This window comes from Oryza brachyantha, chromosome 8 (assembly GCF_000231095.2).
Source record: "Oryza brachyantha chromosome 8, ObraRS2, whole genome shotgun sequence".
NCBI classification, from domain to species: domain Eukaryota; kingdom Viridiplantae; phylum Streptophyta; class Magnoliopsida; order Poales; family Poaceae; genus Oryza; species Oryza brachyantha.
In genome coordinates this window covers 14,479,933-14,495,159 of record NC_023170.2, presented here as the reverse complement: position 1 = coordinate 14,495,159, position 15,227 = coordinate 14,479,933, and the positions used below count along the sequence as shown (strand labels likewise).

The 15,227-nt window shown below is 41.7% G+C and overlaps 1 protein-coding gene across 1 annotated transcript; it reads right to left on the bottom strand.

The window, feature by feature from the left end:
- Positions 1-6,986: 6,986 nt before the first annotated feature.
- On the bottom strand, positions 6,987-8,046 carry LOC102720902 (ethylene-responsive transcription factor ERF109-like). Its single transcript, XM_015840404.2, has one exon. The coding sequence runs from the start codon at positions 8,010-8,012 to the stop codon at positions 7,161-7,163; it is 852 nt and encodes a 283-aa protein (XP_015695890.2). The 5' UTR covers positions 8,013-8,046; the 3' UTR covers positions 6,987-7,160.
- Between the last annotated feature and the right edge of the window lie 7,181 nt (positions 8,047-15,227).

The following is a 15,227-nucleotide window of genomic DNA, read 5'->3' as shown; positions in this document are numbered from 1 at the left end:
GAAGCGAAAAGGGGTTAAATGCACGCCTTGTCATGTAGCATGCCGACTCTGGGCTCCCTGGCCTGGCCTGGCCGTACGTCCGGTCTTCAGACCGACCGTCTGCTGGCTGTCTGTCTCCATGGATGCAGATGGATGGATGGATCTCACTCATTTTCTTGAACCGCATTTACGCACATCTGCATGCATGCATGATTGCATTTGCATATTTGCATATATGATCTGTAGCTAGCGTAGCATATGCATCCATTCATTTCTGTTCGTCGTCTTCAGGCAAGCAACTGCAGGCTGTACATGGCTAGCTGCTGAGACAGTAGCTAGTTTAGGCCTCGTTTGGTTTGCAATTTTTTTTTTTGAAAAACATCACATCGGATATACAGACACGTATTTAAAGTATTAACCGTAGTTTAATTATAAAATAAATTACAGATTCCGCCAAGAAAGATGAATCTTTGAGCCTAATTAATCTGTCATTAGCACATGTATGCTACTGTAGCACTTATGGCTAATCATGTACTAATTAAGCTCAAAAGATTCGTTTCACGATTTTTCCATAACTATGTAATTAGTTTTAATATTTATATATATTTAATGCTCTATTTAAATATCTAAAAATTCGATGTGATGTTTTTTGGAAAACATTTTGGGAACTAAATAAGCCCTTAGCTGGAGCTTAAATTAGCCTAGGTTCAGATTTGCCACACTGTGTTTGGGGCTGGGGCTGTAGATGAACACGCGTGGATCGAGCAGGCGAGAGAGCAGCTGGGAGCCCTGGAAGCTTTGGCCCGGCCTTCATGGCTGGGCAGCTGGCCATACATGCATTATTTTGTGCCGCGGCGTATACATTATGCCTGGTCGGCTATGGTACAGGTTGACTGTCCGATAAAAGCGATGAAAATCCAAGGGTGGGTGATGCACTGTCCGATAAAAAAAAGCAATAAAAATCCTGGGGTGATGCAGAGCTTGTGTATTGAAGTCTTAGACTTTCAGAGGCGAGAGAGCAGCATAGCATACTGATGCTTGCATTCGGCACTGCGATGAGGTACTGTCGGATGGCAATAATGTTGCAGAAGTGATAGCGCATGTATAATAGTAGGAAATGGAGCTCCCTCTGAACTTTTCGCTGCCGTGGCTGCCTCCGTTCCTCGACAGGCACCTGCAGGTTTTTTTACTGCGTGCTTGTTGTTTGCCATGCGAGGAAGACAGAGGGCATGTTTGAGAAGCTTTAGATTCTAAGAAGAAACTATTTGTTAGCCAGCTTCTGAGAATCTGGAAAAGCTCATAAGCCCAGCTTCTTCAAATCCTTAATTCTTAGTTTATTTTCCAGAATATGTAACTGAAGCTGTGGACCGTTTGGGACAACTTCTGGCATAAACAGCTTCTGGTAAAAGCTGCAGATGGGAGAAGCTCACATAAACAGGCCCAGAGGCTTGCCTTGAACTGTGACGTGGCTTCTTGCTTGCTTGCTGTCTTCGCTGTCTTTCACTGTGACTATTCAATGTTATATATAGTTGCTGCTTGCGTTTTTTCGCTAAACAATATCAAATTAATATTTGATGGTCAAACATTATTACATTTTAATGTGAGAAAATGGTATTTATTTAAATTGCTATAATTTTTATGCTATACACCTGTATATTTTATAATTCACTAACAATCCTTTAATCTTTTATAGATGATTACAATATTTTACAAACAATAATACATTCAAATTTTATAGATCGACTGATTATGCATGTATCGCGCTTCGACTATCACTCTATGGCTGCGTTCGAACTGGCCTGTCCGGCTAAAGTACCCATCGTTTTTCGTTAGCACGTTTTTCAAACTACTAAATGGTGTATTTCGTGCAAAAATTTTCCATATAGAATTATTTTAGAAGATCAAATAAATATATTCTTAAAATTTTTAATGAGTAATACCTAATTAATTATATACTAATTACGTTTATTATTTTCCGTGCGGCTAATTGGCTTTTGCAACATATAGGTTCGAACGCAGCAAGTCCTTTCTTTTTTTTACGCCTATGTGTATGGAGTTTGCTGCTCTTCCACTACATTCATCTGATATATTTTATCTCCTAAACTTGACCTATATATAATTAATAAAATTAGTTAACCGCATATTTCAATTAAAGCTGCATACATGTTTATCGGTAATTATTAATTCCATATTTTGCAAGTTGAGCGGTTATGCGCGTGTCACGCACAGTCCACTCTAGTATGATATATGCACGCTAACGAGGAATATGTCCATTCAGCACCGAACATCCTTTTTTTCGCTTATGCGTGAACTTATAAAATAAAATTTAAATTTTTAACCTTAAATTTGAAGTTGATTTTAGAATTTTAGTTTAATTTCCAACCTTAGCTTCTAGCTCACTAAGAATACTTATATAAAAAATATATTCAATTTTTTAGTTTATAAATACGTCGTTAAAAGCCAAACAACCATCCCAAAGTGCACTGCACGTTAAACAGCAAAGCATTGGAGTGTATTAGAACTCTGATGTTGCCCATATTACTTCATTCCTGCGGTTAGTCCCCGGGCAGCAAAAGGCAAAGGCCCTAAATTAGTTTTCGAGTCTTTATGACGCGATTAAAGATTGGGCCAGATCTTGGTCATGAAACTGCGGTCTGGTATCTTTTCGTACTGGGCCATATGTTAAATGATTTATGAAAAAGTGTCCTTAAATTTATTTGAAGTCGGATTTGTTTTTCATCCCTTAAATGCAATACCAGACATGTGTACCCCTAAACTCACAGAATCTATTCAAAAAATGTCCTTCGACAGTATTGACCTATTTTTTTTATCGGTTTAACTGATGTGACATCCATAGGTCCCACATGTTAGAGTTTTTTATTATTTTTCTCTCTCCTCTTTCCCTCCCTCTTTTCTCTCCCTTCCTCTCCTCTCTCTTCTTCCTAACTTCCCTCCTTCTCCAGAGCGTGCCAGCGGGGGGGGGGGGGGGGGGGGGGCAGTGGCGGCCAGGCAGGCGGCGACGGGGGGGGGGCAGTGGCGGCCAGGCAGGCGGCGACGGCGGACGACGCCGGCACGGGAGGGCGGCAGCCGACGTGAGCTTCGGCCGTGCGGCAGGAGAGGAGCGCAGCGCCGGTGGTGGCGGGCGAGGAGCGCAGCGCTGACATGCACCGGCGAGCTCGCCGTAGTCGATGACGGGAAGGTCGGGCTCCACGAGGGAGACGGTGTGGACGGCGGTGAAGTGGGGAACGCATGGTGCCACCAGCGACGAGAGCACCGCGGCCCGCGCCACCTCCTTGGCTGCCCCCGTCGCATGAATTCAACGTATAAACAACAAAATTTTCATCGTCCACTAGCTAATGCACCGATCACCACAGAGATGGGCGCTTGCCAACTAAAAGTTCCCAAGCAAGCGTCGCTGTACACGGCCACTGCACTTGCCGCCACTGCAAGAACAATCATGAACACCGCGAGGTATCTGTCCCCTTTCGTCGCTATCCCATGGCGATCCCTGCAAAATCACACGACCAAGATCACAGATCTCTAATTAATGAGAGCGACATAACAAATTAACCATCATATGCAGAATGGGGCTATGAGATTGAGCCAAGTTATTTGATGAGTTGATCGTCACTCACCTCAGCGCCATTGCGGAAGGGAAAATGTAAGCAATGGCGACGGCGGCAGTGGTGCCAGTGAATTGGAACGCGTCCCAGATGTTGAGGATGAAGTTGGCAGCGAGGAAGATCACGATGAGGAGCGCCGCCGTGAGCGCACCGAACCTCCGGTTGTCGCTGGACAGGGGCCTCACCGAGGGGAAGAGGAGGCCGTCCATGTTGAGCTGCAGGGCGTGGAACACGATGGGGAAGGCGAGCATGAGGTGGAGCACGTAGCTGACCTTGACGGCGTCGTTGAGCACCAAGCTATAAAGGATGCCGAGGTCGGAGTCGAAGTTGGCGAGCACGTCGTCCAGCGTCGCGCTACCGAAGAGGAAGCCGAAGAAGCTGGTGGTGATGTACACGACCAACCAGAGCACAGCAGCGACGCCCGCACTATTGGAGGAAGAAGAGAGAGGAGAGGAAGGGAGAGAAGGATGGAAAAAAAATAAAAAAATCTAACATGTGGTTACTGGTACATATTTTTTGTACGGATTTTGTTGGTTTAGGGGTACATATTTATATTTCTAGTATTGTGGTTAAAGGGCGAAAAACAAACTCGTCTCTAACTTTAAGGACCTCTAGTGGATTTTTTTGAAGATTTACTGATTTTTCTCGGTTTGTAAGCTGGGCTCAACACAGAACAGCCCAACACTAACCCTACCTTTTGATTGCTCTCGGAGTTTCAGTTTAGCGGCTTTGGCGCAGGCGTTTCCTGCTTTTCTTTTGTTAAACACAGTGCAAAGATAGACGTGCACACTACCTATGAACGTCTACGTGCATACCGCTGCCTTCATTTATATTATAATACTTTATAGATTTATTTAGACCTATCCATATAGATTTATTAATATATATTTGAATCTAGATAACATCACAAAGTCTTATACCGTGAAAGGTATAGAATATATATTTGAATCTAGATAACATCACAAAGTCTTATACCGTGAAAGGTATAGAATATATTTTTATGAGCACGTCTGAAAGTCTGAACCGATACATCTTAAGAGAACTGTCACTACGAGGGTAACGCTATTGATAGGCCGACATATTTTAAGATGGACGCAATCACTGTGACTTATTTGCTGACTCGCTGTCCACATATACGTTTCCAATCAATGAAGGAATAATTTTAATTTTTCAATTTGCTTCTGCTTATACCTTGAAGTTAAAATTTAATCTTTTAACCTTAAATTTTAGGTTGATTTTTAGATTTTTTTTTAAATTTTGGGTTGATTTTTAGATTTTTTTACCGAAATTTAGACTTTGGATCGCTAAGTAATATATAAAAGTTTTATTTATAAATTATTTTGTGTTTGTAAATATATCATTTGATTTTTTTATAAGAAAGCCAAAAAAATTACTTCTTTATCATACGTCCAAGCACTCAGACTAAATCTAAACCATAAACTTGGATGGGTATATTTCACCAGTCACCACGTGTACTCGTTGCGAGCGAGCCATGTATGATAAAAAAGAATAACGGCCGGACCGGTCAAACACTTAACCGACGGCCGCTTCGACGTACATCAACTCACGGAAACTCCCGAACAGCCCACACATTGCAGCCCCTTGACTTGAAAGGTAACTCCCGAACAACAGTCGTAATCAGCAGCCCAGGCGAGTCGTAATCAGCAGCCCAGGCGGCAAGCGGAAGGCCGCCCACCTCCGCAGTTTCGCCACGCGCGGCCCAGCGACGACGAGTCCCACTCCCACTCCCACTCCACTCACCCCCGCGCGCCCAGCAATCCACAGCCTGGAACCGCGGCTGATGCGCGCTCCACCGCGCGACCCCGTTGCCGGGCAGCCACCCACACACACACCACACGCGCGGGCCCGAATTGACCGTTTCCGCGCGTATCCGCAGCCGCAGCCAGCCCACCCAGCCCCCGGCTGCGTGCGAGGTTTGAGACGGGGGTGACGCCACCACCCCCTACGCCGCTCGTGGCGTCACCTCATGCTGCTAGTGGATATACTGCCGCCCACGAACAGGATTGCGGATGGCGGATGCCGTGTTTGTCCCGGATTTTTAAGATGGAGTGTGTTATTAGCCCGTCGTTTACTTCAATTTTATTGACAGAAATTTAAAATAGTAAAAATTATAACTTTTATCGGTGTCAGGATAAAAGAGTTCAAAAGTTATGTTTTGGAATTTGTAATTTGGGTTTGAATCAAAGTTTGGTAGTGACAAGTTTATTTTTCTCGTACTTATTGTACGTTTGTAATCTGTAATTCCCCTTTTCTTTTTTTTAATATACACACCGTAAGAGGCTCTTTTGTAAAAAGAAAATACAAAATTAGTATAAATTTGAATTCACATCCATTATGGCATTCCCAACCCATAACACTAGATATAGTTTCTATCAACTCCACATCATCAAGAGACTAGTACTAGACACTATTCTTTCAATGCAAACACCACTATTCCATACTTCAATTTAATGCTACTTATCTAACATGATATCTTGAATATTGTGTAGAAACCATGTCTCATGTAAGACATGGTTTCATTCTTTTTCCTCATTTATTCACTTGCCACGTCATCTTTTATTCTAGATGGCAACTTATTTAATGTTACGGACATCATCCTAGTTATTGGGCTGAGAATGCCCTTAGAAACTGGTAACCGCATGAACTAAGCAACAGTAGTACTGCTCCACCCTCGGATCTCGTAACCTTGATTTGGAGATGATAACTCGAGAAGAAACATGATATTAAAGTTGCTTCACGTGTCCATAGAGGATACTAACACTAGCATCAAGATACCACTTCAGAGTAATAAAGAAAATGGCGGTGTCACGTGCAGCCCGGTCGACCATATGTGTGGCACTCTGTGTGAATTCGATCAGGAACACAGCAAAGAAGCAATCAAGCAAATTATGGGGTTGTTCGCAGTTCACACCAAGCAAATCCATGGACCATCAGGTGAGATAAATGAAATGGTCATACTTATCTAGTGAGACGCTCATCTTTTCATGTTATGTTTGACTTGAGAGAGACCACGACTCTCTGTTCTTCGCATGTTTGACCTTGAAGACATATCTTCAGCGACTCTGATCGCTCAGGGAGTAAAAAGCACGCAATACCTGGTCAACGATTTGTTTAATTGATGCATGATAAGCAATTGGTCGGTCTCCACTAAACAACGCTCATAGCCATGTGTTCCATACTCACTATTGCGAATTAGGCAATTGACATAGTTCACAATAATCACTTTGTACGAGAACATCGCAACCAAAAATCTCTTATCCGTAACTCCGTAAGCACGTGTGGTCCGTGTGACAAATCGGTTATCTAGTCAGCCACTCAGCTCGTTTTCCTTCTTGCGTATTTTAAAACCGTACACAAAATTTGTTTGTTCAGCACAGTTTAGTAGTCAACTCTATGGATAATTCACAAACTCTGCTTTGTTCAATTATTACAACAGAGCCAGGAAAAGATAGGAAAAAAGAGGGAGAAAAAAAAGTCTAGTTAATTTGGTCCTTCTGGGTTGAAGCTACTCCAACGGCTGGGATCTAATGGCAACGTTCAATTCCAAGAATCCGACGGCTGCGGGAACCAGCTAAGCTCGCCTTCGTCTAGCTTCATCAGGTCCTGCAAGCCTTCCCAGAGCTGGTCCCCTGTTTCGCCGCCGCCCTGCGGCCACGCCATCTGCTCGCCTTGATCGTCGGCGTCGGCGCTGCACGGCGACGGAGACAATGTGTCTGACTTGGCGGCGGCGCTGGCGCCGTCGCCATTGCCATTGCCATCGCTGTGGACGGGCAGCTGCTCGGGGAACGGGAAGTTTAGCTTGGCGCGCGGGCCGCGGAACTCGACGGCGGCGCGGTCGTACGCCTTGGCCGCCTCCTCGGCGGTGTCGAACGTCCCCAACCACTTGCGCACCGCGCGGCGAGGGTCGCGTATCTCCGCCGCCCACTTCCCCCAAGGCCGCTGCCGCACTCCACGGTACTTGTTCTTCTTCTTCCTCCGCCTCCTCTGCCCCGCCGCCGCTGCCGCAGTCGGAGCCGCCGCCGCCGCCGCCTTCTCCGCGCCATCGAACGAAACCACCCCAGATTCCCCGGCGAAGAACTCGCACCCGAGGCACCGGTCCATCCCGCAAACCCCGCACACCTCCACGCGCGCCGGCGCCGCGGGGAACACCTCCGGCGGCGCCGTCCTGTAACCGGAGACGACATGCAGCAGCGCGGCGACGATGACCGAGTGCTCCCTCTCGGGCGAGATCGCCCTCCCGGCGAAAGGCACCGGCAGCGGCGGCGGCGGCGGCGGCGGCTCCGCAGTGGCGGAGCTCGGCGGCGAGGCGTCGTCGGCTGCGACGTGGCCGTCGAATCGGATCATGTACTCCTGGTTGCCTCCCATGGCGGAGGAGATGCGGTTGGTCATGCGTGCTGCTGCTGCTGCTGAGCTCGTCTTGGTGTGTGTTTGAAGTGGGCGGGAACAGCCGGGTGCCCGGTGCTTATATACGGGGTTGACGTCGCAGCGCACGCGGGGGGCGCATCAGGACAAGTGTTCTAATCCCAGATTAATCTAACCACACTCTTCCCCGAGCCAGAAAGGGAAAAAATAAGTGGGGGAAAGCGCGCGTGATGAAAACGTGTGAAACGTGCGCGTATTGCTGCCTCCGGTTTTTTTCCTTTTTCTATTCCGGTATCGGCTGGCCCTCCCCTCCCCTCCCCTCGCGGGGGGTTTGGACGGCGAGTGGTGGTGGGGCACGTGACGACGTGACTGGACTCGTGACGTCAGCATGTGGAGTAGCGGGATCGGGACGGAGGGGTGATGACGGGGATACGGCAGGTCGATCTTCGCTCGCTTTGTCCGACGTGGCATCGTAGGTCGGTAGGGTGGGGCCGGAGGGCTGTGGGGCCCGCCGTCCGGGAAGAGGAAGAAAGGGGAAAGACTTCGGCGAAGGATTTGCTGTTGCGGATAAGATGAGATTCAGCCTTTGTGTGTTCTCACCTGGACGACTGGTGGTCAGTTGGTCACGCCGTATTCAGAGCGTTTTCAGCCATGTGTGTATTAGTACTACTAATAATTGATTTTTTTTCTTGGTGTATACGGTAGTTCGCCTGGGGAGACACCTACAGTTTTATGGAGTAGTCCCTCGTTATTATCGTTATATAAATGGTTTGTTATTTTTTAAAACTTTGACCTATTAATAAGTTTCAAAATATTTAGTTTGGAAAATAATAGAACGAGGGTGATAGTTTGTTTTTCCGAATAAAATAATTTATAAATAAAACTTTTGCATATGTATTCTTACCGATTTGAAATTTTATCTTAAAAATAAATTACGATAAAAACCCAAAATCTACTCCAAATTAATGTTAAAAATTAAAATTTTGGCTTATAAGCGTAAACAAAAGAAAAAAATGGGGCTCAACATATACAAATGAATTATAAATAGTACTTTAATAAATATATATATATTTATTTACTTTTTATTTCTATGAATCATAATCAAATATTGATTTATATGACAAAAAATATTAAACTAGGGGAGTAGTGATCCGTGCGCACTGTTTTCCCACACTATTCATGCGTACATTATACATGTCTATTTTCTGTGAGTAACTTATAGATATTTGAAAAAAAACATTGTACTGTGCCAAAGTATGTTCCATGGTAAATATAACCATATAGCTTTACACATTGAGCATCTAACAACTAAAAATTTGCTGTTGGTTCAAAACTATCTTCTCTGTTCTAAAATACCAGCATTTATATGATTCAATTTTTGTATAAAAAATAAGCACTCATACACTAATTCCCATTATTTCAATCATGACAATGATTTTAGGACCAATTAGATACTTGAAAAAGAAATCTAATCTATTCAGAAATTGACCACTCAAATAATAAAAACAGTATTTTGATACCACCTTAGTCTCTGCTAAACAACTTAGAAATACTTATATTTTAAAATTGAGTTAGTACGTAACTAAGACCAGAAGCTTACCTGGTAAAGAAAACTTTGCAAAACTATAAATATTTTGACCAACCTATTGTAAAACCATATATTTAGCCCAACGCTTCTCAAAACTACATATATTTAGCACAACGCTTCACAAAACTACATATATATATATAACACATATGTTCTTAAAAGGATAATTAGTTATAACTATAAACACACGTATCGAGCTAGGACCTAAACTCGTTGAGCAGGTTCCACCAGGAGCGTAACTAGCAAATTTATGTTCAGTTCGCACTTTGAGAATTTATTTTGTATAAAGATTGAAAATTTGGAAGTTATTAATGGCTAAAGACAAAACGACTGCACAGTTTGCGCCTTTCAACATAGTAGCCGTATTACATAGACAAAAGACAAAGTAACTAAACGGCTCCTGTTCATCAGTAACTTTAGTACATCATAATATAGGTAATTATTTTTAGTATTGGTTCTCACAACATGCACGGTGTTTAATTGACATCATTTTCGGCTGGATTTTTCGAAAAGGTAAAGGTCATTTTTCCACGTGATACTTATTTGCGTAAAATAATGCTATGTACTCCCAAATAAGTTCATCTGTAAGTTGACGGAGTAACAGCCATTATTCTGGAAAGGATTAGCTTATTTTGCCCTTATTTTAGTCTAGCTGTACACGTGTACTGTCTTTAAACAAGGAAGTGACAAGGTAAAAAGTGTCAAAAGAACCTGGAGTAGTCCCTAACCACCAAACATTGCACGAGGAATATCCATTGCTGTTTTAGTCCATCTGTTTTTTTTTTCAACTTCACATGTTTTTATATTTACGTTTAATTGTTTATTTTATTTAATAACTTTTAAATATATAAAATTATAACTCATGTCTAAAATGTCTTAAGCGATAAATAAAATAATTAACAAGTATGTAAATTTATTGAACAAGATGCATGAATGGTCACCTAAAGTTAGTGGGGTCGAATAAAGAAATTAGAGTCAGTAGTTTCTTCAACGGTGAATCCAACCAAGTCCACAGCGGGGTGAATGACCAAAGGCCGGTAAAACGTAAAAGTAAACACGGTGATTCACATGCATAATTAAACATCTCAAACTGCACCCCCCCCCCCCCCACCAATTCTGTTATAAGCATGTCAGATCCTACGTCGTAGTAGACAGGTTGTTTGTTCGATTCCATCCCCAAATTAAAATGAGAAGCATGTTGCTTAATACTGCCCGCAATAACAATCAATATAATTGCGGTGTGCTTGGAGTCCAGCCGTGCCGGGGTCCACGGCGAAAAGGAGAATTAGCCACACGTCGCCCTGTGTAGTGGCAAGGTTGGTGCCCCGGTGGAGAGGCGTGTGGTCGCGTTGATGGCGACGCGGACAGATTGGAGACAGCTCTAGGCGCGGAGTGTCCACTGAGAGAATGGTGTACCGCTGGTAATACTATGGTCGCTGTTCGAAAACGTCGCAAACAGCGAATCTTTTTTCGTCGTATTTATAACTAATTATGTACTAATTAGATTTAAAAGATTCGTCTTATGATTTTTTCATAACTATAATTATAATTAGTTTAGTTCTCATATATATTTAAAATTTTATTTAGATGTCGAAAGATTCGATAGGATAATTTTAAGAAAAAAATTTAGAAACTAAACCGGGCCTAATACCATCTAATACCATGGTCGCTGTCAAAAACGTCGCAAACAGCGCATCTTTTTTATGGAACAGGAAAGCGTCAAGTTCTGCTTCTGCTGCTGCTGTAATTTTTTTTTTTTTGCCTCGGAGGAGGTTGTTGATGCTTCCCTTTTCATTTTTCTTTAAAAAAAATGCAGGTAGAGGAAAAATTAACCGCATCGACCTCAAGATATATGGATACATGCGTATGTGTGTTTGCTTATTTTAATGGTGAAAGAAAAGAAAGTGTTTCCTCTAAATCAACACTAATTAAGGGTATTTATGTGTAAGCAACAGAACATGTCACAACAAAATAAATTACATTTGCACAGTATTTTTTAAATAAGATGAATGATCAAATTTTATCAACGCCAACCACATCAAATGTTTATGACCGAAGAAAGTAAATTAGAATATCATATATTACTCTAAGCAATACTAAATTTACTTTACACTTCACACAATAAAATATGTCAACGCTATTTATAACCAAATTTGTTCCTTTTTTTACTCCGCAGTGCATCCACTTTGGACTTGAAATTTACAAAATGGTACGGAGTAGAAGGCTATAAGATGTTGACAATTCTTTTTTAAAAATTTCATTAGTAGTTTGAGGGTAAATATTTAATGAACGATTACTTTGCTGGAATATAATTCTTTGACCTAAAATTTATGCTATTATATTCACATTCAAAATTATTTTCTTATTATTATACTATTGTATCACATGAATAATAAATTAATAGAGTAGTCGTTGGTCAAAACCTCGTGTTACAGGACATTTTGTTCTGTATTTTGTGTTTTTTCATATAAAACTTGATATATGGTACTCCATTGAGATATATATCTCTGACAACACTTTACTCTTTTTTTTTGTTGTTTTTTTGGGTGGGGGGAGGGGGGGGGGTTGTTGTTTGCTGGGGTGTGCTCCCTCTAGTTACGTACTACCCCAATTGCAAGAGAAATGAATTAATATGCCAAACTTTCTAAATCATGGAGGTCCCTGTCTTTACGAAAGTCTTGATTGGACACATGAAAAATGATGGCTAACTAAATTTTTTTTTTGTGGTTTCATAAGTCTTTCTTGTACGTTGTTAGCTTATTAAACATAAATATAGCTTGTTGGCACTCCGTTCAGATCTCTTTAGTCCTTCCGCAGGTGTTGCTTGGTACAGTAGACAGAACATGCTAATCGTGGTTCTAGTACGGATCATTTCCTTATCCTTGATGCAACGAATTCATTCCATTTCCGTTCAGTTACATAATGTTTCAGTTCACACACATCTACCTTTTTGGTCCTGATCTGAACTTACTAACAAATACTCCATCCGTCTCAATTAAATTTATTTCTAACACCGGACAGACAAACCAGGTCATTTTAGGATGTTTAGAAGAAAAAGTCAAACGTCATATTTACAAATGAAAAATAATTTATGAATAAAAAATTTATATACGTGTTCGTAGTGATCTAAAAGCTAAAGCTAAATAATAAACTTTGATGAAAAAAGACCTTAAAATTACTTTCGAATTTAAGGTTTAAAATTTAAATTTTAGGTTATAACATAAACCCAAAGCTAAAAGGTCACTCTAAAATTAGTTATAAGAGAGATATGTAGAAAAAATAGATAGATATTTAAATATGAGATGATTAATTGATGGTACAATTAATACTCTACAAATGCAATTTTAAAGAATAAATTTAAATTTTAGAAATACAATTGTTATAAAACAGATGGAGGACAAACCAGAAACAAGGAATGTGCGCCACACATTATTTTAGCCATCGAATCGGTTCCGAATCGGGACGAAGACACCAAGTTGCACACTACAGAGGTTGTTTAGATGTGGCTAAACTTTTTAGCCTCATGTCATATCGGATGTTTGACACTAATTTAAAGTATTAAACATAGACTAATAAAAAAACTAATTTTATAGATGAGCGGTAATTCGCGAGACGAATTTTTTTAACCTAATTAATCCATAATTAGAGCATGTTTACTGTAGCATCACATAAACTAATTATAGATTAATTAGACTTAATAAAGTTGTCTCGTGAATTAGTCCAAGATTATGAATAAATTTTATTAATAATTTACGTTTATTATTTATAGTAGACGTCTAAATATTTGATAGAACAATAAAATAAAAATAAGTCTTTTGTCCCAAACATCACTATAATTCACCTCGGTTGACATGAAATCTGACGAGACGCCAGGGCCAACAACAGGGAGTGTATAAAGTAGTACTAAGAAACCAAAAACAAAAAAAACGGCGCTGTACATCTTGGTCGGTGAGCCAATCAAGCCCCGCTAGCAGGAACAAGTTGCAGCGCACATAAAAACCCCCTCCAGATTCCTGCGTGCGATCGATCAGCCCTCTCCCCCGGAAAGAAGCGGCGGGGGAATAAAAGGCGCTTGACCCAGCAGCGCGACTGGACTCCCCTCCCCGTACGGGTGCCGACTTCCGTGTGTGCGTGAATCAAGAGCAGAATCAAGTGCGTGCGTGCACCGCGCGATCCGTTCGTGCGTAGCCCACCCACCCCTACCCCCCTCTCCCCGTCTCTCATGCCGACCTCCTCCTCCACCGGTCGCTCGTCCCGGCCCCGCACCGGCTCAAAAGCCCATGTGGATCTCCGCCCCTCTCATCCGCTTGCAGATGGATGCGATCGATCTGATCATCGATCGATCTCCCCGCCCGGCCCGTGCGCACGTCGACGGACGCGACTAAAGGTGGCAATGGGTCCGTAATGGATACCACGACCTCATATCCACCTTCACGAAATAAAATTTTTACCCGCTGAATTACCCATTTATATTTATAGGTATATTCATACCCATTTGGATATTTTTTACCCACGGATAATCCCCACCCAATTATTACCCACAATACAATAAAAATAATACAAGATCAATATCAATTGTAGTCTTGTGCTATAATTTAGCAATAAACAATGAGTACCACAAAAGTAGTTGGCTAATAGTTTACCACATAATTAGAATTTTTTTAAGTTGGGCCGAATTTTTATGGGTAAATGATATAATTTATTTTTATTTATTTATAGTGAGTACCCATTGGGTGATGGGTATGGATACTGCATACTCATACCTAAACCCAATTACCCATCGGGTATAAAAATTTCTCATTAAGATATTCTTGAGTACAAAATCTAATCCATTTAATATCCTTAATAGGGTAAATAACTGTCGGGTATCAGGTAACGGGTCCCATTGCCACCTTTAGACGTGACCGTGCAACTTGCAGCAGCTAGCCCAACACATGGAAAGTATAGTAGGTGTGTACGTACACCATATATGCGCATGCAGTACAGGGATGTTGGGTGGAAAACTGCAGTGTAGGCTGTGTAGCTAGCGTGCTTACGTACCTCGGTTTTCATCTGGATTAATTGCGCATGTTATGCAATGAAACCATTTTTTTTTGGGTTTTTAGACACATGAATAGGAAGTTAAATGTGTGGAGCATGTGCTTATATATAAAACAAGTGTTAGGGGGTACGTACACATGCCTCTCGTGTATCTGGTCCCTTCACAGGTTCCCATCTCAACAATCGTTCATTGTTGTCTAAACCGAGAGTCATTTTGGGGTTATTTTGGTTTGGAGCTAAAATATACCCTACTAAACTATTGGCACTTAATAGTGCTTTAATAATGTTTAGTTAAAAATATACAACAAAAAGTTTAGTGACTTAATATTTCTGCATTGGCAGTGTGCCGATTATATTGAAATGGGAGTATAATGTTTCGGCCTTCTTTGGAATGACAAAAAGTTTAGAATGAACTATTGTGGGAATTGAATAACTTTTACTAAAAATGCCATAAATTCACATGTTAAGGTTGAAAATTCAAATTTTAGCTTATAAATACAAGTATAAGTATAAGTATAAGTGGAAAGATGGGGTGGCCCGTGTCGAAACATTCAAAACCAACATTATATGATGACCAAGGTTAAGAATTGTTTCATTTTGATGGGGTATTTGGG